Here is a 22,775-nt window from a genome sequence, read left to right as displayed (position 1 = left end):
CTTGGAATACTTATTTCTTGGACATGACATTCAACTAGAAAGTTTATATAAATCACAAGAGAAAAAAGAGTCTATATCCCAAAACATATTTAGACATGATTAATTGAATTTGATCAAATTAAACTTGACAAACATTTCCTATACACACCTTCGTCTCTAATGTACATGAGTTTTTTACCTGGGACCCGATATTTGCTGCGAGGAGATATAAGAGAAACTTGCATCAGAGACAGTCCTAGTGCTGCTATGAGATGCATTGGCATCTGGATACACTATAACATCATTGGCTCCTCCAGTTTCTTCAGCCATAGAAACTCTGTCAGGCTGACGCCCGTAAAATCGCAAAAAGTTGAGTGACTCAATTCTTGGATTGCCTAAAGGTATCTCACCTTCCAACATTCCCGCAACGGTAACCATAGTCGGCCTCAGTCCTGGCTCCTCATGCACGCAGCACAACGCCACACGAACCAATTTCTCTACGTCTTCGTTTGTCACTCTGCCCTGCAGTCTTGGATCAACAAGCTCCAGATACCTCCCCTGCTCATGCATTTCCAGTGCATACAGCGGGAAGTAAACAAGCCCCTGTGCAGCTGATGCGAGGGAGCTTTCACGATCATAGCTACTACTCTCGTCCAGGCTATGAGTTTGTGCTCGGACCACGCAGTTCTTTCTTCCGCTTACAATTTCAAGCAACACCATCCCAAAACTGTAGACATCGGTTTTGTCTGAAATTGTGGAGCTTGTGAGCCATTCAGGAGCAAGATAGCCACGAGTCCCTCTCATTGTTGTGAACAGACTGGATTCTTCCCGGTTTAGAAGCTTTGAAAGCCCAAAATCAGATATCTTTGCCTGGAAATGATCATGCAGGAGAATGTTTTCAGGCTTGACGTCACAATGTACAATCTTATGCTCGCATCCACTGTGCAAGTAGGCGAGCCCACGTGCTGCCCCTAGTGCAATATCAACTCTCTCTTGCCATTCAAGAACTGGTCCACTGCCAAAGAGGGTTTTATCAAGTGAGCCACGATTCATGTACTCATAGACCAGCAGCCATTGTCTTCTCTGAGCACAGTAGCCTTTTAACTTGACCAAGTTCACATGGTGAATGTTTCCAATAACAGCAATCTCAGTGCAGAAGTCCTTCTTACCTCTAAGGCCTAAATTTGTTATTCTCTTTACTGCAACATGTGTTTTATCGGGGAGACTACCTTTATATACAGTACCAAACCCACCTGTTCCAATCTTTGTCTTGAAATTTTCGGTCGCTATCATAAGCTCTTCGTACTCAAACCGCAACGGCAATCCCGAGATCGAAAATTCCAGGTCCCCCGAGTACGAGGAGCTTGAGTTGCTCCTCTTTTCCTTTCTGATGCTTTCAAGCCTATATCTTCTCCACAAGAGAATTCCAATTAGAAAGAAAAAGAGGATGCCACATAGTGGTAACACCACAGCAACTACTGGAAAATGCACTGATTCGTTGACGAAACCACCAAAACTCTTTCGTGGAGTTCTAACCACGGTTTTGATAAATCCTAGTCTACCATTACTTGTAGATCTCACCATCATCGATCCCAGCTCATTTTCCAGTTTGTAACAAGAACTGGTAGAGTTGTCGTAGAAAAACCCCAAGCAAGTACAGTCTTGTGAACAGATATCTTGACACTGTGATAAGTTCACCCCATAGTTTGCAGGCAGAATGAAATCATTTGCAAAGTAATCCACAGCAAAGCCGAGTTGCAAGTAAGAAAAACTTGAAGAATTCGAGTAACTGCTGTTATTAGTCGAATTGCAAGAAGCAGGCAATGAGTAAGAGCTATCAGCCGGAACACAGCTAGTTATATTATTTGAGGTTACCCGGAAACTTAATGGACAAGAACACACGGGGCTATCGACAGAAACACCGCTACTGCATAATCCAATCTTTCCACAAATGATGGGGATACGGCACTCATCAAGAGGCCCAACGAAGTCCTGCTTTTCAGCCGCTCCTGAGAAGCTACTGACAATGAACCGACCAGAGTCGTCCATCTTTGCAATTCGGAATTCAGATGGAGGTAAATTTACCTGAACTATGACTGCAGATCCATTTTGACCAAAGAGATAGAGGCCCGTTCGATTGATTGCCATGAAGTCGACTGCATAATTTGAGTTCACATAGGCCTTGGTCTCCATTGACAGTTTCCAGTATGTGAGGTTCTTCCATTGTAGAATAGCATCAGAAACAGTCAAACCAAGTCTGTATTGACCTGTTGATAGGTCATCACTTGAGACTGCACTTACGAGCACAGTCTCTGTATGCAATTCTTGTCCGATCACAATTGTGTCTGTGGGATTATAAAAGCTTTCCCAAAGGGTATTATTAGATTGATCAAGCAACACAAGGTTTCCTGTTTCTGTCAGCTCTAGTGCAGAAACTAATGACTTGAACGGTGGAGTAGACCATCTTAAACTTCCATCTTCTTCTCTTACACTGATACCTTTGGCGGTCAAACTCATAATTCCTGATTCAGATACGGGAGAATCACGATTAGCAGACCATATAATGGTGTTGGATGCCGTGTGGATAACGCACAAATAGAATCTAATTTGTTGAGCACCAGGATTAAACATGGCAGCCTTAAATGTACCATTGGTGGAGGACAAGAAACTCCCTGCAGCATCAACAAATCTCAGATTCGATGCATTAAAATTTGGGTATACGAATTCTGTGGATAAAACACTGGAAACCAGAGCCACAAACAGGGAGAAAATGTTGAGAAAGAACAATAAGAACTCCATATATTGCGCGGACGAAGAGAAGAACATAAATGAGCTTGGATTACAAAGGTACTGGTAGTTTCAAACTGGTCTGTCTCTGACTTTCTCCATATCTTTGTCCACCTCTCCTCCATCACTTCACGTTGACTAATATAAATCATTCGTTCCTGGTAATGAATCAATCTCTTTTCTCTGTCTTAACCAGCATGACAAAGACCGATGTGCCTTACAGAAACCATATAGCAAATAGTTTATGGTGCAGATATCGACTGGTGCAAACATGCTTCTTATTATATATATATGTAAAGACTGCAATGTCATGCTCTATTACATCAGCTCTATTATTCTAAGATTTAGTGCACTCCCATGTCTAAACAGAAACCGTTTACTTTGGATTATAGTATTGCACAGGACACAGCACATTAAGCATCACTAGTTTCTTGCCAGACTACACTATGTAAGATACTGATGTTGTACTAGTATAAACAGATTAAACAATGGGATCAACCCGAAAAAACCAATTTATAAGTGTTATCTTAAAATTCAATCACTGAATGTGTCAGAGAGTCGAAAACCCAAAAAAGAAAAATAAGTTTGAATAAAGATTTGATGAGAGAGGCATCTAGATAAGAAATTCTAGAGGCATCCGCAGTTCAGCTCAAGTACTGCGGCATATGCTGTGAGAATTTGGGGACTTAAGGGAACAAGGACGAGTGCCCTTGTTATAGGGACATGAAAAACTCCAAGGGCCAACCTAAGTGCCCTTCATCCTTGGATGTATATTCTAACAGTTATATGATCCAATTCCATATATGTTCTGCTAGTTATAGCCACATACCACAAGGAATTATGATTATTTTGAATGAAAAAATTAATTATATATTTTTCTTTATATCCCATAATCAATTTCAGTTCAACAATTTGCATTTCAAATCTGAGCACAATTTTATTTTGGGATAATTATATTTACGTGCCCTTAACTATGACTATTTACATAAACCGCCATTGCATTTTGCAAAATTACACATACACTCATTGAAAAACATCAATGTTTTTTCCATAAATCATTCTTTCTTTTTAAAAATTATGTATACATTCTTCTGAAGCATCAATAACATTAAATAAATTATCTTTGTTTTTTGGCTTTTATAGTGATTTATGTAATTATGCAAAAGATATGAATAATTTATATAAATAAAGATTAAGAGGTGTGAATGTAATTATTCATTTTATGTTTGTTTAGAAAAGAGGTGTGAATGTAATTATTCATTTTATGTTTGTTTAGAAATCAATTGAAGGGGGGGGGGGAACACCCTTAAACAATTAAAGTAAAAATTTGGAATTAGGTGGACTAACTATTCAGTTGGATGAAATCCTCCTAAATTTCAATTCATTATGAAAAATTATGAACTGGACATAACTACAGCAACGGGCCTTGCGAGTTAACTTAATCCAGGAGGCAATGACATTATGTTGGCCTCATCTAAGCCCGGTCCAATACTTTATAAATGGGCCATTTCAGGTGTAATGTCACCCGGATCAAGATGATCCGATGGATCGGGTCTAGAACCCTTCGCTGTTCAACTTCAGCTCAGCTGCTGAAATGAACGAATTTTCACCCAACCCTTGAACCTCTCCCTTCTCCTCTTCCTCTTCCTCGTTCATCATTTTGAGCTACTTTTGATTTGTATCTTTTGCTATCTGCTGAAAATGAAACTTTTTGGAAGTGCACTGTGGCGTTCAAACGCCACTTTGTCCCGTCAATTTCAAAGCCCTCATGTAATCCGGGCTTTTTCGACAAGCCCGTTTTCAGGTAATTGCTTCTTCGTTGTTTTCTTGAGCTTTGCCGATTTTATTTAATTTTGTGCAAGTTGTTGCGAGCAGCGTTGGTTTATCAGTTTCTCTTGATTTCGTTTCGTTGGAACATAGATAGACAGTGCAATTGAGTGTTCCTTTAATGTGCCTCACTTAAACTTTTGGTTGCGGAGAGCAATTTGTATTGCTATTAGTGAAAGAAGGCCTGTCACGGAAAATATCGTTGAGTGTTGGTCTAAAGAAGAGAGACCTTTCTCATGAATTTTCGGAGCTTTAACTTATATGTGCAAAAACTTCTATTTGTTTTCTCCATGGAATGTTTGCAGTAAGTTTGCATTTGGGATTTAGCAGATGAAAACAAAAATGAAATGCTAAATCAACAAAAATTTGGCTTCCTTTTCTTGCACATTAAGGATTTTAGATGCTTAATCTATTCTGAAGTGTTGTTGGATCTCGAGAGGAAACGAAGTAAACGTGACTAATACTATTTCATCAGTAATTGGCTCTGCGAGGCCCAATACCGATGGAGCCTAACTAACCTCCATGCTGTAGACTCTTACTTTATCACCATGTTTCACATGTTTCAAGTTATTGGAAATGTTTGCTGTAGGTTCAGTGGTCGTTTCGGTGATTGATTGATAGTTTGGTGCAATCTTTCAATCTGAATAATAGTTTTAAATGTGAAATTTTCCATTTTTACAGGTACTGATGATGGGCAGAACATGAATTCATCTGAGTCCATTGATGATTTTGAGCAGCGTATTTTTAGTGATGGGAATCGTCCTAGTTTGAGTTCCTTCTACCAAAAGCTTGACAGAGCTGAGAAGGCACATGATCGATCTGGGACGGGATTTTCGTTTACCATGGGAAACAGATCTGATTTGATGGATGGTTTAGATGAGAATTACAATACTTTAGCTGATGGAATGGATTATAAATTAAAGAAAGCTGCCACCTACTTTGAGTTTGATCCTGATGAAGTAGCTAAAGAAGATTATGCTTTCAGGCCAGATGTTAATTTCTTGAGTGGGATGAATTATGATACCAAGGTATAAACTGTAAAGTAAAATTTGTACAGTTGCTAATGGAAAAGTTCTTCCATATTTTTGTTTTTTGTGGTGTCCATTCTAGCTAAAACTAGTCTCTGTTCTTGATGTTTTATCAACTGCAATTTGTGAGTCCATCTCCACTCTCTACAATGTACAAATAGGTAATGGGTCTAGTTTCCTTTCAGACTTTTCTCTAGTTGGCTCCTGCACAAGAGAGCCGTGCCACTTTTTGCTTTTCTTCGTGCACCTTATATGGATATCTTTTTAAATATACTAGTGTGGTCTCAAATTTTGGTATGTCGAGTGTGCTGCATCACTCAACAAAGGAATTTGGACCTGACTTATGTTCATTTGACCAATATTATTGCCATCACCTCTGCAGTTATGTGAACTGAAATGCCTATTCATGAAGGCCACAAAAATCTTGACTGGTTTTAATCCAATAGTTTTTGCAGACATCACGGATGTGACCTAGGTGTAATACTAGGAGATGACATGATTATCTTGTCCGGATGAACTTTTTGTCTCAGTCTTGCTACTTTAGTTTTTGAGTGAGCTCTATGTTTATCCAGAGAATCTGTCTAATCTCGTTCATATCTTCATGATTCTCAGCTTCTTGATATGATTTGATTTACCTGATCTTTCTTCATTGGGTTACTCATGTTCACCTTTATACCTTGCTTCAATATTTTTAGGATCTTGACCTGAGAAAGCCTGGAGTACATAAGCCTGTCAGAAGGAACGAGTTTGAAACAACAACAGAGGAAGTATTACTGAAAGCCGATTTCAGGGTGCGAAATGTTTGGATTTTAAATGTTAATTCTGTTGAAACTTTTGTCCTGTCCTTCTAAAATGATGGTTCAGATCTTGAAAATTTCTTAAAGTCAAAGTTTCCTTCTTCACTAAATAATGATTCAGGTCATTCAGATCTTTTCAGCCTATCCTTCTGCTTGGTATTTGAGCCGACTGCTAGCTAGTTCTCAATTTGGAAATTAGGTGTAGGGTGGTGAACTATGTATATATTTTCTACACATTGTCCACATGATGAAAATGTAACAATCCAAGGAAGTATCTACTAGCTGCTGAATGGTCTTGTCTATAACTTAAGAGAAAAGAAGCCTCCAACTAAGTGACCTTTTGCTAACTTTCTTGTCAGAATGTGAGATTTCTCGCAAACTTCATCACTGAGGCTGGCATCATCATCAAGAGGAGCAAGGTAAAAACTCCAGGCACTTTAACATTCTATATTGCTTAGTTAATGCAATAGCTGTTCTTTTCCAACTGTTATTGCCTGTTGAGCAGACTGGAATCAGCGCCAAGGCCCAGAGGAAGGTTGCTCGTGAGATCAAGACTGCCCGAGCATTTGGGTTAATGCCTTTCACCACAATGGGGACCAAACAATTTATTTACGGAACAACAATGGAAGATGAGGATCGTGATTTTGAATACCAGACCTATGATCATAGTTTTGTTAATGACGCCAGAGGCCATACCACGGAAATCTAAACCCTTGCCCTGCTTGCTTTTGTTGAATCCATGTTCAAAGAACGCATTTCCCCCAACGGCCATGACTTGAGGTAGAAAAGGTTCGGTATATTAGTTTACAGTATGTTGCTCCTGGGGATCCCAGTGTGAAGCTTGTATTAGAAATTTCTCTGGGATTGTAAGACTCAGTTTTGATGGGCTGCCTGGTTAAACTAACATTTTATTTTGTTCCGATTATTGTTGTAATTTTCCAGTTTATTTTTTGCAAATAAAACCAAACTGCAACATGATTAAGTGAGAGTGTGAAGAGTTGAATATGGCAAGGCAGGCAATTTTGGCCATGTACATAAGAATATTCTTTGTCCCTAATTCCTCTTGTTCCTTGAGAACTTGAATCACTCCTCATCCTGTTTCTCATTTCATTATTATCCCCGAATTCTTGTCCCAATTTAATAATTCGAAACCAATGATTCCAAACAGCTCTCACATTCATTGGTTTCTTCCTCTTCGTCTTATTATTCCCCGTTTTGATCCCACAAGACAAATTCTTCATAATTGTAGTCTTTGTAGATTCTAATTTGATTACTGCCAATGTTTGATATTCTTCCATTTCTACATCTAATTGGGATCATAGTGATGCTCTTATTCTTAGTTATAGTTTAAATCAAACATTTCACAATGATGAATGTATGCAAAAAAGAAAAAGAAAGATTTCATACCACTAAGAAAAGAGATAAATTACACATAAAGTACCACATAACTGATTACTAGCAAGTGAACAATTTCGAATTTCAAAATCCATACCAGTTGTTATCTTTAACTTGAATTTGAACAAAGATGTAGACCAAGTAAATTACCATTTTAACTCATAATTAATGAAATTCCAATTGCATTACATTTTTACATGCTACCAAAATAAAAGCATTAAATCCATAAGTATTTGAATGTAAATTGAAATTATTAATTAAAAATGAAATGAAATATATATATGATTCAGTTGGTTTTGTTGTTGTATTCTACACCACACCAAAAACAATTATTATTTTCCATGAGCATTTAGGCGAAAAATCTTATATCCAAGGAACAAAATCCAGACCGAAAAAAAAATAAAAATGAAAAGAATAAGAAAAAGAAAGGAAATGAGCAAACAGCAGCAGCAGCAGCAGCAGAAGAAGAAGAAGAAAAGAAACACAAAGGAAAAAGGGAAGACAAAAGGAATAGAAAAATAGAAAAGTCGGCGCCTCTTCCCTTCGCCGACCAATTATTACGTCCCTCTCTCTCTCTTTCTTTCTCTCTCATCACCCACCACCTTCCTCCTTTTTCTCTCTCTACTGTTATACATACACATAGATACATCTATCCATCATCTATATTTCTCTACAACATCTACGTACTCATACCTTACCCTTCTCCTTTGTTTCCTTAACCTCTTTTCATTTCTCTTTTCTCTTTTTCTCGGGTTCTTCCGTGAATTTTTTTGTCTGAAACGGAAGATCCCTCGTCGCGCTTTCCTTTTCTGCGATTTGATCTAACTTTTTATATTGTTTTATTTGAAATTATGGGGGTTTTAATTGTTGAATCAAGCAGGGGTTCTACTCATACTGAAGAGATTTTTGTTGAGAATGATTTTAAAGATAATAAGAAAAAGAAGCGTCGCTCGAGAAAATCCAAACAAACTTCCTCAGGTAATATTTTTCTTTATCCTGGCTATTTCGCCTATTTCTTTGTTTTCACTTACAGATTTTTATGCTATAAACCACGAAATTCGTTCCATTTGGAGAAGAGGATTTTTCCGTAATAAAATTCTTTCAGGTATTCGTAGCCGGGGGTTTTAGATTGTTAGGAAAAATGGAGGCTAGGGTATAAAAGTGTCGGAATTCTAACCATCTAGGATTCCGTTGATACGTATTTTGTTGTCCTTCTGATTTACTGTTTTGAGATTAATCTAAGAAATAGGTGAAACTGCATTTTGGTTGTTGATTTCTTCTATTTGGAGTTGCGACATCTAATGATAGTTTACAAGACCATTTTTGTGCCGCAATTAGCTGCTGTACGTTTTAATGGAACTATGGTATTTTGCAGGGAAGTTAGCAGAGTGTTTTGAAATCTTTAATATTGAATATTGCGGAGATGATATTGGCGGTGCTTATGGATTTCTTGTTAACCTCTCGTTTTGCTTTTAGATCTTATTAATATCTCTTGTTGCTTACTTTTTTGGGCTGACTCTGATGTTTCTAATACTTGTTCTTTGCGCAGCTTGTAGTTCTCTGAGTGAAGTGTGTATGGATGCATCAAGTTTGCTCGGAGGTAACACCTCATCGCATCATGTGGTGCCAAATGGACACGATCAATCGCCGAAAGTGTACAACACCTTGTCACGTCATGTGACGTCAAATGGGCATCATCAACTGCCAAAAGAGTACGATGCAGGTTTGATTTCTATACCCTCGATGCATGCAAAAGAGCAAACTGCAGATGGAAATATGCAGAATCAGCATTCTGTTCCCCATGAGATTAAGGAAGTGATATTGTCCAAGTCAGTTCCTGAATCAGCTGTCAGCGAAGAGCCTGTTGGACCTGTGTTGATTGCCAGGCCTGTTGATTGTTATCCTCGGCGAAAATGTTATCCTCCTCACTGGTCTGCAGAAGCTGTTAGTAAAGCATTAGAGGTCCGCTTAAGTTCAAACATCTGGATGCTCGTGGAGTTAAGTTTCATGATGATATTATCTTTTCCTTAATAATATTCGTTTTTCTTATGCAGAAAGGTGAGTTATTGAGAGCATTATTTCATGTCAATGCTCATAACAGACTTGAGGTTTGTCCTACTAACTTGTTCACTTCTCATTCATTTTGGCCATGTGCGTTTGTTCATTAAATGTGAGCTCTCAAGATCTTTGATTTTAGGCTTACTGCAAAATCGACGGAGTCCAAACTGATGTTCTAATTAGCGGATTGGTAGCGCAAAATAGAGCTGTAAGTTTTCCCCTTTTTGATTACTTATTTATTAGTGTCATCAAGGATGGGTTTTGTTCTTTCCATTACCCCCCTCCCCCTCTCCTTTTTCTAGAAAATTGCATTTTATGACAAAGTGGAAAACTATGACTTCCGTGTTCGACATTTTCACTTTATGTTCATGGATATAGATTATGTCCCGGAATTAAGATTCTTTTCCCCTTCTTTTTAAAAATATTTTCTGCACTGTATTACAGAGATGATATATATTCTACTTGTTAGTTTGATGCCTGTTTTTGCATTGCTTAAACTATTTGGAGTTGTGCCTCCATTTCATAATTTCAGTTTGCTGCAGATTGAAGGAGACACAGTTGCCATTGTCATTGATTCTCCGTCGCTGTGGCCGAGAATGAAAGGGTCAAACGAAACTGTGAGTAATTCTGAATCCCGCAGTAATCCTCATGAAGGTCCCACACATGTCCAAGATTGTTCCAGGGGAAAAAGCAAATTAGACCTGGACTGTGAATATGTCTTTTCCAGTGATAACATGGTTTTTCCCGAGAATGGGGCTCATAACAATGATGAGTCATCTTGTGGAGCAATGTCAGATAATAGTTGTGCGAACGGAGTGTTGGATAATGGTTGTCAACCATCTATATCTGATTATGCAAGTCCATTTTCTGGGGACGCCTATGACTCAATGAGTTCATTGGAAAAGTTATGCACCTTAATAAGTTTATATCCGTCAAAACGACCAACTGGTAGAGTTGTGGCTGTTGTTGGAAGATCGCCTCGGCGGGATAATGTTGTTGGTTTTCTGAGTGTGAAGCAGTGGATCAACAGTAGAGAGAGCAGGAAAAAGAACTCCAGGAAGAACAAACATCAGTCTGATCATGGATATATTTTATTAACACCAACTGATCCCAAGTTTACCAAAATGATGGTTCCCGTGAGAAAATTGCCGGCAAGCATCAAGAAACGTTTGGAAGCTGGTGATTCAACAATTGAGTCTGATCTAGTTGCTGCCAGAATAATTGATTGGGCTGAAGAATGTTATATTCCTGATGCTTGTGTTATTCAAATTTTTGGAAGAGGCAGTGATGTTGAAGCACAGCTTGCTGCAATTTTATTTGAAAATGCAATTGATGCTTCTGAATTTTCTCCGGAAGTGCTTTCTTGCCTTCCGCCCATCCCTTGGGAAATACCCCAAGAAGAATTACAAAGTAGAAGGGATTTAAGAAACTTGTGTATTTTCACCATAGACCCAGCCAATGCTAGTGATCTTGATGATGCATTGTCAGTAGAAAGGTTGTCAGATGGTGTTTTTAGGGTGGGGGTACACATAGCTGATGTCTCGTTCTTTGTTCTTCCTGATACAGCTCTTGACATTGATGCCCAAATTCGTTCAACCAGTGTTTACCTATCGCGGTGTAAATTGCCAATGCTGCCCTCATTGCTTTCGGATAATTTAGCATCACTTAATCCTGGAGATGATAGGCTTGCCTTTTCTATATTTTGGGACATCAATTCAGGCGGTGAAGTTCTAGACCGTTGGATTGGGCGTACTATCATACGGTCATGTAGCAAGCTCTCTTACGAGCATGCTCAGGAGATTATTGATGAAGCATTTGATCTTCAGGATTCTAGTCAAAGCATCGAGCATTGGCCTAAATTATATGGCCACTCTGAATGGTGTGATGTAGTTAAATCTGTGAAATTCCTTAATGAAATCTCAAAAAAATTGCGGGAAAATAGGTTTAAGGGCGGCGCTCTGTCACTTGAAAGCCCAAAAGTAGTTTTCTTATTCGATGAAGAAGGCATGCCATATGATAGTGTACTCTCTGGACGGAGGGATTCAAATTTCCTTGTTGAGGAGTTCATGCTGTTGGCCAATCGGACAGCTGCAGAAGTGATAACTAGAGCTTATCCATCCTGTGCACTACTGAGAAGGCACCCTGAACCTAATGTGTGTAAACTTAGAGACTTTGAAACTTTTTGTAACAAACATGGTCTAAAGATGGACATCTCTTCTTCTGCCCACCTCCATCATTCATTGGAGCATGTCAGGGGTGAGCTTAAGAATGACTCTGTCTTGTTTAATATCCTGATGTCTTATGCTGCAAGGCCAATGCAGCTGGCGTCATACTTTTGCAGTGGAGATATGAAGGACATCAGTGATTGCAGCCACTATGCACTGGCTGTTCCTCTCTACACACACTTCACTTCTCCTCTACGCCGATATCCTGATATTGTTGTACATCGCACATTGGCTGCTGCTATAGAAGCTGAAAATATTTACTTGAAGGGTAAAAGAAAGCAAGGAAAGATAACAGAAAAGGAAACATCAAACAGATGCTTTACTGGCACGTGTTTTGACAAAGTTGAAGTAGAATCAATTGAAGCTCAAGAAGCTTTATCCACTGCTGCATCAAAGCATAGGGTTCCGGGTGCTGAAATTCTTGCTGATGTGGCTGCTCATTGTAATGAGAAGAAGCTGGCCACCAGACATGTGAAGGATGCAACTGATAAGCTCTATATGTGGGTCCTACTCAAAAAGAAAGAGGTGCATCTTCTATCACTTTTCGAACTTAGCAACTAATTTTCTTTCTCCACTTTTATACAAACTTAATACTTACTAAAGAGGTTAGTTGAGTTTACAAATTTCATTGCATTTGGAAATTGACATTTAATTTTGCAGATACTATATTCGGAGGCCAGAGTTTTGGGTCTTGGACCAAAGTTTATGTCTATATACATTCCCAAATTGGCTGTAAGTGTCTGCTTTACTTTTCCAATCTCTTAATGTTGAAGTTGTTAGACAAGTACATAAGGAAGTTGTCTGTTTCACTCAAAGGTGTATCTCGCTCGTATTCACTAACTATCTTTCTGTAGATTGAGCGGCGTGTATACTATGATGAAGTGGAAGGCCTAACAGTGGAGTGGCTTGACACAACGTCAACGCTGGTGCTCAGTCAGTCTACCCATAAACAGTCAAGCAGGAGAAGTAGCCCAGGCAAGTGCAGGACACTTGAAGAAGTTGCTTTGATCGTTAATCCAGCTGATCTGGAGCTAGAAATGAACTTCTCCGAACATATTGGGGGAGAGAATGGTGAGTCCCAAAGATGTCTGGGTATATCAGAAATAATGAACAATGAACCTGCTTTTTTTCCACTCACTGTGAACCTCCTATCAACGATTCCGGTTGCTCTGCATGCTGTCGGCGGAGATGATGGACCTCTTGATATCGTGGCCAGGCTGTATGTTGGTTCATATTTGCAGTAATCGCAGGGTGGATTTATCTGCATGGGGCAGTAACAAATGGTCTTACCGCAAGCATGGGTCAGCTGTAGATAATAGTAGTAATTTGTAGATTAAGTAGAGGCTTTGAGAACTGTGGGATAGTTATATCATGGTTTATAAGGTTTATGTTGTTGGGTGGAAAATTATCTGATATAAGGTGTATATAGGGGTTTTTGCACCTAATCTGATGTGGAGTGGCTGTTTTTAGTTATAAGCTGCTTATGGGAGGTAAGGGGCTGTTTTTGTTGGCCACTTCATCCCGCTTAACTTGTTGATTCTGCTATCAATGCTGATAACTGATCCCGGAAGCCATAGTTCATGTTCTTAGACTTCCAACTTTCTGTTTAACTGTAGCCCACAATTTTTGTCTTTGGATGTTTAGAGAGTCATCTATTGTCTTATGGCAATAGGTTTCCGCCAAATCCTGGTGGCAGTGTAATTTGCTGATTTAGGACGAAAAGACATGTTTACTTGGACTTTGCATTCTGTTCAGACCACAGGTGTGGGATAAGGCTCTATAAAGTAACCGAAAGACATTTATTTGTGCCTTTTTCCGCTGAGTTTGTCCTAGAGCGGCCTGAAGGCTCTGAACTGCATTAATCTTGCATTGGGGAGAGTCTTGGGCTTGCTTTATGCGATCTGTGTGAACTTTGATGAAGAAATGAGATGCTTATTTTATCAGTTAGTGATTGGATTGTGTTGAGGTCCATGGTGTTTAATCAATTGAATATGGCCATATTCTGGCCAGGTTTTTGCCATTTCTTGTTCTTGTGATAATTGCTACTTCAAAAGTATCTTGGGCCCTAGTTGGGGAGAAATTTGCTCCACAAAAGCATACGACTGAATGAAACGGAGGTAAACTGCCCCACTTTATAATAGGGTTTCTCACATCCGATGGTGGACAGACTAAAATGTAACTCAGTCGGCTTAATTGTAATGACATGTGGATCAAGATTTATTGATAATAATTAGCGAAACTGATTGTTTATTGGACAAAGACAGTGTCGTTTCAACCGGAGGATAAATTTTTACGAAGACACGAAGGCGTTGTTTTAACTATAGATCAGACTAGACTGGACTGAACTAGATGTGTACATGTTGATAGAAATTGAAATACAAATGATTACAGAAGAACAAATGGAAAGGCAAGAGGCTAACCAAAATCTCTCTCAACAGTAGTTTACTTAAACTTCAACATCTTCCTGCAGATAAGCTTGCTAACTCTGAAGGAAATTACCATCCATGGAATGATCCCAACCTGCATTGCGTGGATAAATCATCACCGAGCGAACTGGTAGTAATTTTTGTTCCACATGTTTACAAGTCGTCAACAATGTTTTAAGGAAAAAGAAGAAAAATAAAGGAGATCAAAATCAAGCATTTGGGAAGCTTCAGTGCTAAAATATTTATCTGTTCAATCTCATCACACATCAAAAGGAGGATTAGGCAATTCTTAGAACATCGTCTCTCTCAACCTTGAGAAGCCGTAATAAATCAGAATCTACTTTCAAATAGACAAATAAATGAAATTTGGATTTTTCAGTTGTGTTACCTTAACATTGTCCTTTATAGATGGACCTGCTGTCCAAGACAACATCTTACCTGCAGAAAAGAGGACTAGCTTTGATACCTTTTCAACACCAAACAATATTCATAACACTAGCCCTCCTACTCCAAAGCTCATGGGAACTATCACGTATTCAGGTGTTTATTTAATTGTCAATTAATGTAAACTTGAAGCATAGCAAGGCAGCTGATGAAGTGAATGAATATCCGGTGCCTCAGAAATCAAGACTCCTAACTAGATGAAGAATGAAATGTAATTATAAAATCACAGACAAGGAAAAGAATACCGAAGGGTTGCGCAAGTTGACTAGGTATTGTAGCGACTGGCGCTCGCCAAAACCAAAAAGTCAGCAGAACATACATGAGAACCTACACCATAAACAGATGTGTGAACTTTCACTGAATTTCCGTATGTCAAAAAAGGAAATGCCTCAAGCATTGAAGTGCATGGGGAATGACCTTTAATATCATTAAGGGCTTTCCATATTTATCAAATGAAGATTTTATGTCTTTGTCGTGCATTTCCTGATCTGCATGATAACTAGGTAGTTAGTGCTTCATCGTGAAGCATAATCAATGATATAATACCATAAAGCAAGCGTCATAGGTTTCAGCAACCAAAGGATGAAAGTGAGCAAAAAAAAAAAAAATGATCTTGAAACTTATGGTGCAATCTGAAAAATCTCAACCTGATATCTCTTAAACAGTATAAAAGCTAGACTGCTGGAGAGCTGAAAATACACCAAAAGGCAATAAACCGGTGATGCAGAAATAGAAGACAAAAGCCACTAATATAAATGTGATACTGGAGCTGTCACTTCCAATCAGTTCACACAGCAAGTATTGCTTGGTTTAAAGATTCTTGCATGTATTTACATTGCTAATTTCCTTATACAGAAAAATCTGCTTAAAAAGTGTGATAGAATCAAAAAGGGAAAACCAGACAAGGCTAAATCCTTAACCACCAAATTTACAAATCATTCACTGGAAACCACTTAAAAGAAAAAAGCAGTATTACGTACGTTTTGCAAGTTCCTTCTCCTTTGCTGCGGCCATCCTTTTTAACTTTGCAGCTTGTGCAAATGTTGAGGGCCTGAAATGAACAGGGTATAGGTAGATCTTTTATGTAAATGTAAATAACTAACATCAAATCATTCGCCTCCCAATAATTGAATACTCTGTAATCCTCTCAATTGATTCCTTTCACATTATTGGTGGGAGGAATACTTGATATACTCACTAATCAATTGACCAACCCACTCCTACATGTAATTTAATGGCATAAATTTCCACTGCTTGCAAATATCAAAAACTAGCCAGCAACAGAAAATTAAACACTCCTCCCAACCTAAATGGAACTACAATGTGCTTTAATAGTTGAAATCATAGAGGGGAATTAAAAAACAAAAAGCATCAATATATGCATGTGAGCATTATCTGTTACGGTATTCCATTACAGAACAGAAAACATGATTTGATCAAACTATAGCTATGCTTTAAAACAAACAAGTGAACAACAATATTGAATACCAAAAGAAGTGTCATACTTTCCGATGGATTTCACACAAATGTTCATGAAGAATTTAAATTCTCAGTCAATTTTCATAATCCGCTAAGAATCTAAATTTGCACACGGTTGCATGCAGAGATAGGATTTATGTAAATGCACACACACACACAAACACATGTAAAATAGAGAAACAAAGAAAGAGACAGACACGCGCATATAAGCACCCTTACTGTGATAAGGAACTGGCCTCCTTCAACAGCTTGTTAATCTCCGCTCGCAATTGAGCATCCACATCATCAATTGATCCTTTCTACATTATACCAAAAAAACATATCTATTGTCACCCAAAACACACACACACACAAAGCACAAGAAAAGATCGCCACTTTCTGGAAACTAACAAAAATAGACATTACGAACTCTGATTAACAAATCCTGTAATAGATCTCACCCGGTCAATTCTAAGAATTTAAAAACCGAAACAAAAGTTATAAGAAAGTACCTTCTTTGTGTAGGAATCAAGACATTTGGAGGCGAAGTGAAAAGAGAACACGAGGAAGAAAATCGCCGGAGCTGCCATTGAATTCCCGCGCGCAGTTTGTGTTTCTTCCATTTCTCCTTTTTGGAGTTTCTTTTCTTTTTCTTTGTAATTCCGTAAGAAATTCTATCGTAGTATAGTATAGACATGATACATCTATCTGGGAGAATGACAGCACATGTTACGACGTCGTGTGGTAATAGCTAAGTCGCTTGTGCGACTTTTTCTTTGTCGGAATGTTAAAATCGCGAATACAAATTACATGGCGTTATGCATTGCTGCTTAAATCTTTGGATAATTACACACTCCTCCTTGAAATTTAATATAATCTTAAATTTTCTGTAATTTAAACGAAAATTAATTTTTGTCCTTAATTGACTTATTAATAAACTTATTTTAGATCAAACATATTTTTTTGGATTAAACTATCCTTACGATGGTGAAAACATACCTCCTTATATGTGAAGATGTATAAGGATAAATTAATCCGAAAAAGATTTATTTGACCTACTATAAATAAATAATAAGTCAACTGGGATGTAACTATGAATTTTATTCATTTTTTATTAATATCATACAAATTCAGTAAATTTTCACTAATATTAAAAAACTTATTTGTTGGAATAAAACAAACTTAAAGTTGCTGAAGATAACTTTTAAAGTCAAAGAAAATGTACATATAATTACGTCAAATATTCTCGAGTTTTACTCATTTTCTGGTAATTAGTGATGGCATGACATTGATGAAAAGATTTAATGAAAAGGTAAATTAGATTTGCATTCTTTGGAATTAGGTGTAATTATACAAACACTTTGTACTCTTGCAAAATTTCAAATACATCCCTCAAATGTGTAGTTATAGTTACAATTTACAATAGTGAAAATTTACCCAGAAAATATCTTTTAGGCATATTGCACTGGTACTACCCTCAAATACACCTATAGTTTTGCCCTAAGTTACATCTCATAACCAAGACTTACAATCAATCTGTCAGGCATTAGAAAATTTTCAGGAATTGTTCATAATTCAAAACTTATTGAATCTGATTAGAAACATGAAAAGGAAAACATGCACTGCTCTGCTGAACTTGGACATATTTCGATTTCAAACCTGTCCCATAAACTCAGTTACCAAAGACAGCAACTATACTGAAAAGCCAAATTCATTATTGGACTTCCAATTTACAGTAACAACAAACTCATGACAGGCACAAGAACGTTCCTTGATTGTTACCCACAATTGGGCTCAAACTAAGTGGGGCGAATCAAACATTATCAAGATTCAGTCACAGCATCGGCTGAAGCTGCGTTTTGTGCTTCCAAGAGCTTCATTTGACGTTCTGCGTGTTCTCTTTCACAAGCGCTGATGCCCATGATTATATCAAGCATTGTGCCAGTTGTGCCAAAGAATACTAAGGGTGCCAGGGATTTCCGCTTGATTCCCACAGGAATCGCGATCAAAGCACCAGCTACTGAGAAAACCCAGGTGCCCAGAGCACTGAAAGAATTAACATAAACATCAGGTCAGGATAGAGCAACCCAATATTACTAAACATGGCATATGAAAAACCATACACTTGTTTTTGGATACTTAAAAAGAGATCAAGATCTGGGATCAACAGAAAAGAGATGTAATGATTCACTGGCTACAAGTGGAAGCATGTAGGAAGTTGTGATGCTCATATTTACTAATGGGAAGGTCCTCTTCGTGTCTCTTTTTAATTGCCTAAACAAAGTGGAAAAGGAGGACCGGAAGAACAAGAACACATATAGCAATACAATTTTTTTTCATTTTACTCTTGGCACACTGTGAGAGATGGACATGCAAAAACTTCTAACCACTATGAAAGTGCAGTGATTCTTGAACCTGCTTGCTGCATTTATTCGAGGAATTTATGATTTCTACATCTACAAAATCCTCCACACAAGATGAGTGCAAACCTCCCTCCCCATCAAACAAACAGGTGATGCAGAAGCAAGAGCAGGATGAAAATCAACTAAAAGAAACATGTGCATCAAGTAAGGTGCCAAAGTTGAAAGCTAAAATAAATAAGAAAGCTACTAAAATTACTAGGATAATTTAGATGCTCTGGTACTTCTTTCGTCATATTGTATTAAAAAACTTTTCCATCCTAGATAATCTTGGGACCTCCAACTAAAATAATATGGTTACCACAAGTTCATTGAATCTAAATACCAAGCTATCAATCTTTTCATTTTTCACCGGTTAGGTAAGCCAAAGACAGCCTTTAAACTACATTGGAGTCTCAATCAACCACTCAATCCAACTCCAAATCCCTTCCCCACCAGAAGACTAAAAACCGAAAACAAGAAAAGGAAGGACATGCAAAGGACATACTTTGAAACAGAGCATTCCTCGAGTTGCTTCACTTCTTCTTTTCCAGCCATCACTAAATTTCTCTTCTTTCTTTGTTCTCACACCAAAACTCTACCAATTTAACCTGTTCGTGTTAACAAATACATATCTATGAAATAACAAAAGAAAATACATCACTTACGAAGATTGATGTAAAAATTGAAATCTTTTCAGAGGAACAGACAAAGCCAAAATACCGCAATGCAGAAACCATTTCCGGATCACAAAGAATCTTCCTTTCTAACACAATCATTCTAAGACAATAACTATTTCTCAAAATTCTTTTGCAGTGGAATTAATCCAGTAAAACTAGACTTTTTTCACAAGAATAAATAGTTCAAATCATTCTAGCAGTTAAAAGAGAAGAAAAGCGCACACCTGAGAGAGAGAGAGAGAGGGCGGGGTCTTTGACGACGTCGTGGGTAGAGAATTCTTGTCTGTTGGTGCTACTGAAGTGAGAATGGACAAGGAGGGTTCTTTTGTTGGGCTTCACGATGATATCGGAGATGGGCTAAAACCAGCTGAAGGGTTGTTGGGCTTGAACAGCCTATTGAATATTTTTGTTTCCAGTTATTATTATTATTATTTGATTATTATGACGTTGTAGCTGCTAACTTGTACGATAAAGAACGTCAGCCAAGACTTGTCTTCAACAATTTCCAAATCACTCTCCAATGAATTCAATTTCAGCGTAACTATACATGGTAATATAGTAGTATATCACTAGGTCATGATTCATCCCGTCTCTTTCCGCTATAAACCGAGCCATTGTATCTGGACTTCATCTCATGAAATGCTTAAACCATGTGTACTCAAACCCTATAAATTTTGTCAAATCCTTCGCAAGAATACCGGTATAAGTTCAGGTGTGAATTTTGTTCTTAACAGCTGTTGCTGCATTTCGAGGATTCCACCAATCATGGCTTCAGGAGTATCCACCACCCCTTCAACTCAGCAAGAGCCTGTTTCAACTCAGAACGGGTCGGCTCAGAATACAGCTCCCCGACCTCTCCAGGTCTATCCCATTTCGATTTTATTTGTTGGTTTTTCTTTTTGTTCTCTTTTCTGTTTCTTGTATGATGGGCATATTTCGAGATTGAGTTTGGGTGAGCCCTTCTGGGTGCTTTGCTAAAGATTAATTTTGTGCTACTTGTGGATTGTTTGGTGATCCCAAATTATTGAAGTTTTCAGTTCGATCTGAATTTGGGGGGCGAAGTGATTGTACCTTTGAACTCCACGAAAAGTGAGGGACTTGTGGTCTTAAAATCTGCTGGTTGTTTCAGTATTTTCCAAGAAAATCTGCAATCATGCTTGCTAATTCCTCTGTTCATTGGGAGTAGTCTAGTTTGAGCTTGTTGTCAAGTAAGAAAATATACATTGAGAACTTCTGCAGAAGATTTACCTTTTTCTTCTGTTCTTTCTTTTCCATGTTCTTTTTATGGTTGTGCATCTTTTAAATGCGAATTTAATCCATTCATTAGTATATGTTGTAAAGTGAAAATGAATTAATTTGCGGACAATTGGAGATCTCATTTCATCCGTTCCTCACACTTCCAAAACCTTCCAATAAATCCTATTAAATTAAGTGCTATAGGATGCAGCTAAAGATTGATGAATCTTACGACATCTATCAAATTACAGCTACAGATTGACGAACGAACTCTTCTGATGTCTTGGTTTCTCGTAATTATTTGTGTCATAAATTGGACCAGTTTTGATTCTATGAGTTGCATTTTCAGGTTGCGAAGCGCTTGGAGAAGTTCAAAACTACAATTTTCACACAAATGAGTAGCCTCGCCATCAAACACGGTGCTATTAATCTTGGACAGGGCTTTCCCAATTTTGATGGACCAGAGTTTGTCAAAGAAGCAGCTATTCAGGCCACTAGGGATGGTAAAAATCAATATGCTCGTGGGTACGGAGTTCCTGACTTGAACTCTGCTGTGGCTGAACGTTTCAAGAAAGACACTGGACTTGTGGTTGATCCTGAAAAGGAAGTTACTGTCACCTCCGGATGCACAGAAGCAATAGCTGCCACAATGTTAGGCTTAATAAACCCTGGTGATGAAGTCATCATCTTTGCTCCCTTCTATGATTCCTATGAAGCGACACTGTCCATGGCTGGTGCTAAAATAAAGTGCGTCACCCTGCGGCCCCCAAATTTTTCCGTTCCCATCGATGAACTTAAATCCATAGTCTCAAAAAACACTCGTGCAATCCTGATGAACACTCCACATAACCCCACAGGAAAAATGTTCACCAGGGAAGAACTTAACGCCATTGCCACCTTATGCATAGAGAATGACATATTGGTTTTCTCCGATGAAGTTTATGACAAGTTAGCTTTTGAAATGGATCACATTTCCATTGCTTCGGTTCCTGGGATGTTCGAGCGGACTGTGACTCTCAATTCTTTGGGGAAGACTTTCTCACTAACAGGCTGGAAAATCGGTTGGGCTATTGCTCCTCCCCACTTGACGTGGGGTGTAAGGCAGGCGCATGCTTTTCTCACCTTTGCAACATCCACTCCAATGCAATATGCTGCAGCTACGGCCCTCAGAGCTCCTGATTCTTACTATGAGGAGCTGAAAAGGGACTATAAAGCCAAAAAGGCTATCCTTGTGGAGGGTTTGAAGTCTGTGGGTTTCACGGTCTACCCCTCGAGTGGAACCTACTTCGTGGTGGTGGATCATACCCCATTCGGGCACGAAAACGACATTGCATTCTGTGAGTATCTAATCAAGGAAGTGGGTGTGGTAGCAATCCCGACGAGCGTCTTCTATTTGAATGCAGAAGATGGGAAGAACCTTGTGAGGTTTACTTTCTGCAAAGAAGAAGAGACTCTAAGAAGTGCAGTGGAGAGGATGAAGGAGAAGCTAAAGAAGAAGTAATACCCCTCTGATTTGGTAGGCATTGCAGTTGTGTTGTGTGCATGTAGGTGCCCAGAATAGGAATTTGCTTTCCATTTGATCAAGAAATTGTTTGAAATAATTTTCGTGGAATTGGGATTTACTCCTTGCTACCCTATTTGGTGTCAGACTTGAGACAGAATTATATCCATAATTTCTTAATAAATTAAGTTGTTGTACCTCTTTTTTTAAGTGATGATGACAATAGAGTTATTAACTTATGAATGAACAAAAGAATTGCAATTATTGAATTGACATGCAATAATCACTCAACTCATAAACACAAGTAAAATTGATTAGCTGAAACAATTCTAAGTAATTACATCTCTTTTTTTGACTCTCTGTATAATTATTTAGTATTGTTTTGTCATAAAACGTAACTCCAAGATGTCTACATCAATTGTCATAAACCACTATTACCCAATTGTTAATAATTACCAAATATGTGGGAGCAATAAATGATAGTTAATTAAACCAAATTTTTGGTAATTTAATGCATTGCTGAAAAAGTATATAT

At 38.1% G+C, this 22,775-nt stretch overlaps 6 protein-coding genes across 9 annotated transcripts; 3 read left to right on the top strand and 3 right to left on the bottom strand.

Moving 5' to 3' along the window:
* Nucleotides 1–76: 76 nt before the first annotated feature.
* On the bottom strand, nucleotides 77–3,153 carry LOC105159608 (S-locus lectin protein kinase family protein). The gene has a single exon (XM_011076721.3). It carries the CDS (start codon nucleotides 2,803–2,805, stop codon nucleotides 175–177), a length of 2,631 nt encoding a protein of 876 aa, XP_011075023.2. The 5' UTR covers nucleotides 2,806–3,153; the 3' UTR covers nucleotides 77–174.
* A 1,154-nt stretch (nucleotides 3,154–4,307) lies between these two features.
* On the top strand, nucleotides 4,308–7,337 carry LOC105159488 (Ribosomal protein S18). The gene is made up of 5 exons (XM_011076567.3): nucleotides 4,308–4,570; nucleotides 5,275–5,621; nucleotides 6,317–6,412; nucleotides 6,778–6,837; nucleotides 6,924–7,337. Exons 1-5 carry the CDS (start codon nucleotides 4,468–4,470, stop codon nucleotides 7,125–7,127), a joined length of 810 nt encoding a protein of 269 aa, XP_011074869.1. The 5' UTR covers nucleotides 4,308–4,467; the 3' UTR covers nucleotides 7,128–7,337.
* A 939-nt stretch (nucleotides 7,338–8,276) lies between these two features.
* On the top strand, nucleotides 8,277–13,666 carry LOC105159487 (Ribonuclease II/R family protein). The gene is made up of 7 exons (XM_011076566.3): nucleotides 8,277–8,791; nucleotides 9,363–9,775; nucleotides 9,868–9,921; nucleotides 10,011–10,079; nucleotides 10,414–12,621; nucleotides 12,757–12,828; nucleotides 12,951–13,666. Exons 1-7 carry the CDS (start codon nucleotides 8,665–8,667, stop codon nucleotides 13,338–13,340), a joined length of 3,333 nt encoding a protein of 1,110 aa, XP_011074868.1. The 5' UTR covers nucleotides 8,277–8,664; the 3' UTR covers nucleotides 13,341–13,666.
* Nucleotides 13,667–14,285: 619 nt separating this feature from the next.
* On the bottom strand, nucleotides 14,286–17,112 carry LOC105159486 (protein GET1). Of its 2 annotated transcripts, XM_011076565.3 has the most exons (7): nucleotides 16,937–17,111; nucleotides 16,665–16,744; nucleotides 15,947–16,017; nucleotides 15,384–15,454; nucleotides 15,212–15,293; nucleotides 14,911–14,960; nucleotides 14,286–14,616 (listed from the first exon to the last, which is right to left on the bottom strand). In XM_011076565.3, the coding sequence occupies exons 1-7, from the start codon at nucleotides 17,045–17,047 to the stop codon at nucleotides 14,539–14,541; spliced, it is 543 nt and encodes a 180-aa protein (XP_011074867.1). In that variant the 5' UTR covers nucleotides 17,048–17,111; the 3' UTR covers nucleotides 14,286–14,538. The 2 variants fall into 2 exon arrangements, with proteins under 2 accessions (XP_011074867.1, XP_020548716.1); XM_020693057.2 differs by lacking the exon at nucleotides 14,911–14,960 and having other exon boundaries at nucleotides 16,937–17,112.
* A 935-nt stretch (nucleotides 17,113–18,047) lies between these two features.
* On the bottom strand, nucleotides 18,048–19,867 carry LOC105159485 (uncharacterized). Of its 3 annotated transcripts, none has more exons than XM_011076563.3 (3): nucleotides 19,728–19,867; nucleotides 19,332–19,434; nucleotides 18,048–18,470 (listed from the first exon to the last, which is right to left on the bottom strand). In XM_011076563.3, exons 2-3 carry the CDS (start codon nucleotides 19,379–19,381, stop codon nucleotides 18,248–18,250), a joined length of 273 nt encoding a protein of 90 aa, XP_011074865.1. In that variant the 5' UTR covers nucleotides 19,382–19,434; nucleotides 19,728–19,867; the 3' UTR covers nucleotides 18,048–18,247. The 3 variants fall into 3 exon arrangements, with proteins under 3 accessions (XP_011074865.1, XP_020548242.1, XP_011074864.1); XM_020692583.2 differs by having other exon boundaries at nucleotides 19,332–19,437; nucleotides 19,733–19,844; XM_011076562.3 differs by lacking the exon at nucleotides 19,728–19,867 and adding an exon at nucleotides 19,547–19,710.
* A 108-nt stretch (nucleotides 19,868–19,975) lies between these two features.
* LOC105159484 (uncharacterized) lies at nucleotides 19,976–22,437 on the top strand. Its single transcript, XM_011076561.3, has 2 exons — nucleotides 19,976–20,364; nucleotides 21,089–22,437. Exons 1-2 carry the CDS (start codon nucleotides 20,080–20,082, stop codon nucleotides 22,238–22,240), a joined length of 1,437 nt encoding a protein of 478 aa, XP_011074863.1. The 5' UTR covers nucleotides 19,976–20,079; the 3' UTR covers nucleotides 22,241–22,437.
* Nucleotides 22,438–22,775: the final 338 nt, after the last annotated feature.

Source organism: Sesamum indicum, linkage group LG3 (assembly GCF_026168435.1).
Source record: "Sesamum indicum cultivar Baizhima isolate 11 linkage group LG3, ASM2616843v1, whole genome shotgun sequence".
NCBI lineage: Eukaryota > Viridiplantae > Streptophyta > Magnoliopsida > Lamiales > Pedaliaceae > Sesamum > Sesamum indicum.
This window is presented reverse-complemented; position numbering and strand designations above follow the sequence as displayed.

Excerpts from the sequence above, each read along its gene's own strand:
- LOC105159488 (XM_011076567.3), top strand. The coding sequence starts at position 4,468 with ATGAAACTTTTTGGAAGTGCACTGTGGCGTTCAAACGCCACTTTGTCC. Across the intron at positions 5,622-6,316 it reads GGATGAATTATGATACCAAG|GATCTTGACCTGAGAAAGCC; the intron begins GTATAAACTGTA and ends CAATATTTTTAG. Across the intron at positions 6,413-6,777 it reads TACTGAAAGCCGATTTCAGG|AATGTGAGATTTCTCGCAAA; the intron begins GTGCGAAATGTT and ends CTTTCTTGTCAG.
- LOC105159484 (XM_011076561.3), top strand. The coding sequence starts at position 20,080 with ATGATTCATCCCGTCTCTTTCCGCTATAAACCGAGCCATTGTATCTGG. Across the intron at positions 20,365-21,088 it reads CAGCTCCCCGACCTCTCCAG|GTTGCGAAGCGCTTGGAGAA; the intron begins GTCTATCCCATT and ends TTGCATTTTCAG.
- LOC105159487 (XM_011076566.3), top strand. The coding sequence starts at position 8,665 with ATGGGGGTTTTAATTGTTGAATCAAGCAGGGGTTCTACTCATACTGAA. Across the intron at positions 9,776-9,867 it reads CTGTTAGTAAAGCATTAGAG|AAAGGTGAGTTATTGAGAGC; the intron begins GTCCGCTTAAGT and ends TTTCTTATGCAG. Across the intron at positions 10,080-10,413 it reads TGGTAGCGCAAAATAGAGCT|ATTGAAGGAGACACAGTTGC; the intron begins GTAAGTTTTCCC and ends AGTTTGCTGCAG.
- LOC105159486 (XM_011076565.3), bottom strand. The coding sequence starts at position 17,047 with ATGGAAGAAACACAAACTGCGCGCGGGAATTCAATGGCAGCTCCGGCG. Across the intron at positions 14,961-15,211 it reads TCAACTTGCGCAACCCTTCG|GTAAGATGTTGTCTTGGACA; the intron begins GTATTCTTTTCC and ends TCTTTTCTGCAG. Across the intron at positions 14,617-14,910 it reads CTATAAAGGACAATGTTAAG|GTTGGGATCATTCCATGGAT; the intron begins GTAACACAACTG and ends CACGCAATGCAG.
- LOC105159608 (XM_011076721.3), bottom strand. The coding sequence starts at position 2,805 with ATGTTCTTCTCTTCGTCCGCGCAATATATGGAGTTCTTATTGTTCTTT.
- LOC105159485 (XM_011076563.3), bottom strand. The coding sequence starts at position 19,381 with ATGGCTGGAAAAGAAGAAGTGAAGCAACTCGAGGAATGCTCTGTTTCA. Across the intron at positions 18,471-19,331 it reads GAGGAATGCTCTGTTTCAAA|TGCTCTGGGCACCTGGGTTT; the intron begins GTATGTCCTTTG and ends TAATTCTTTCAG.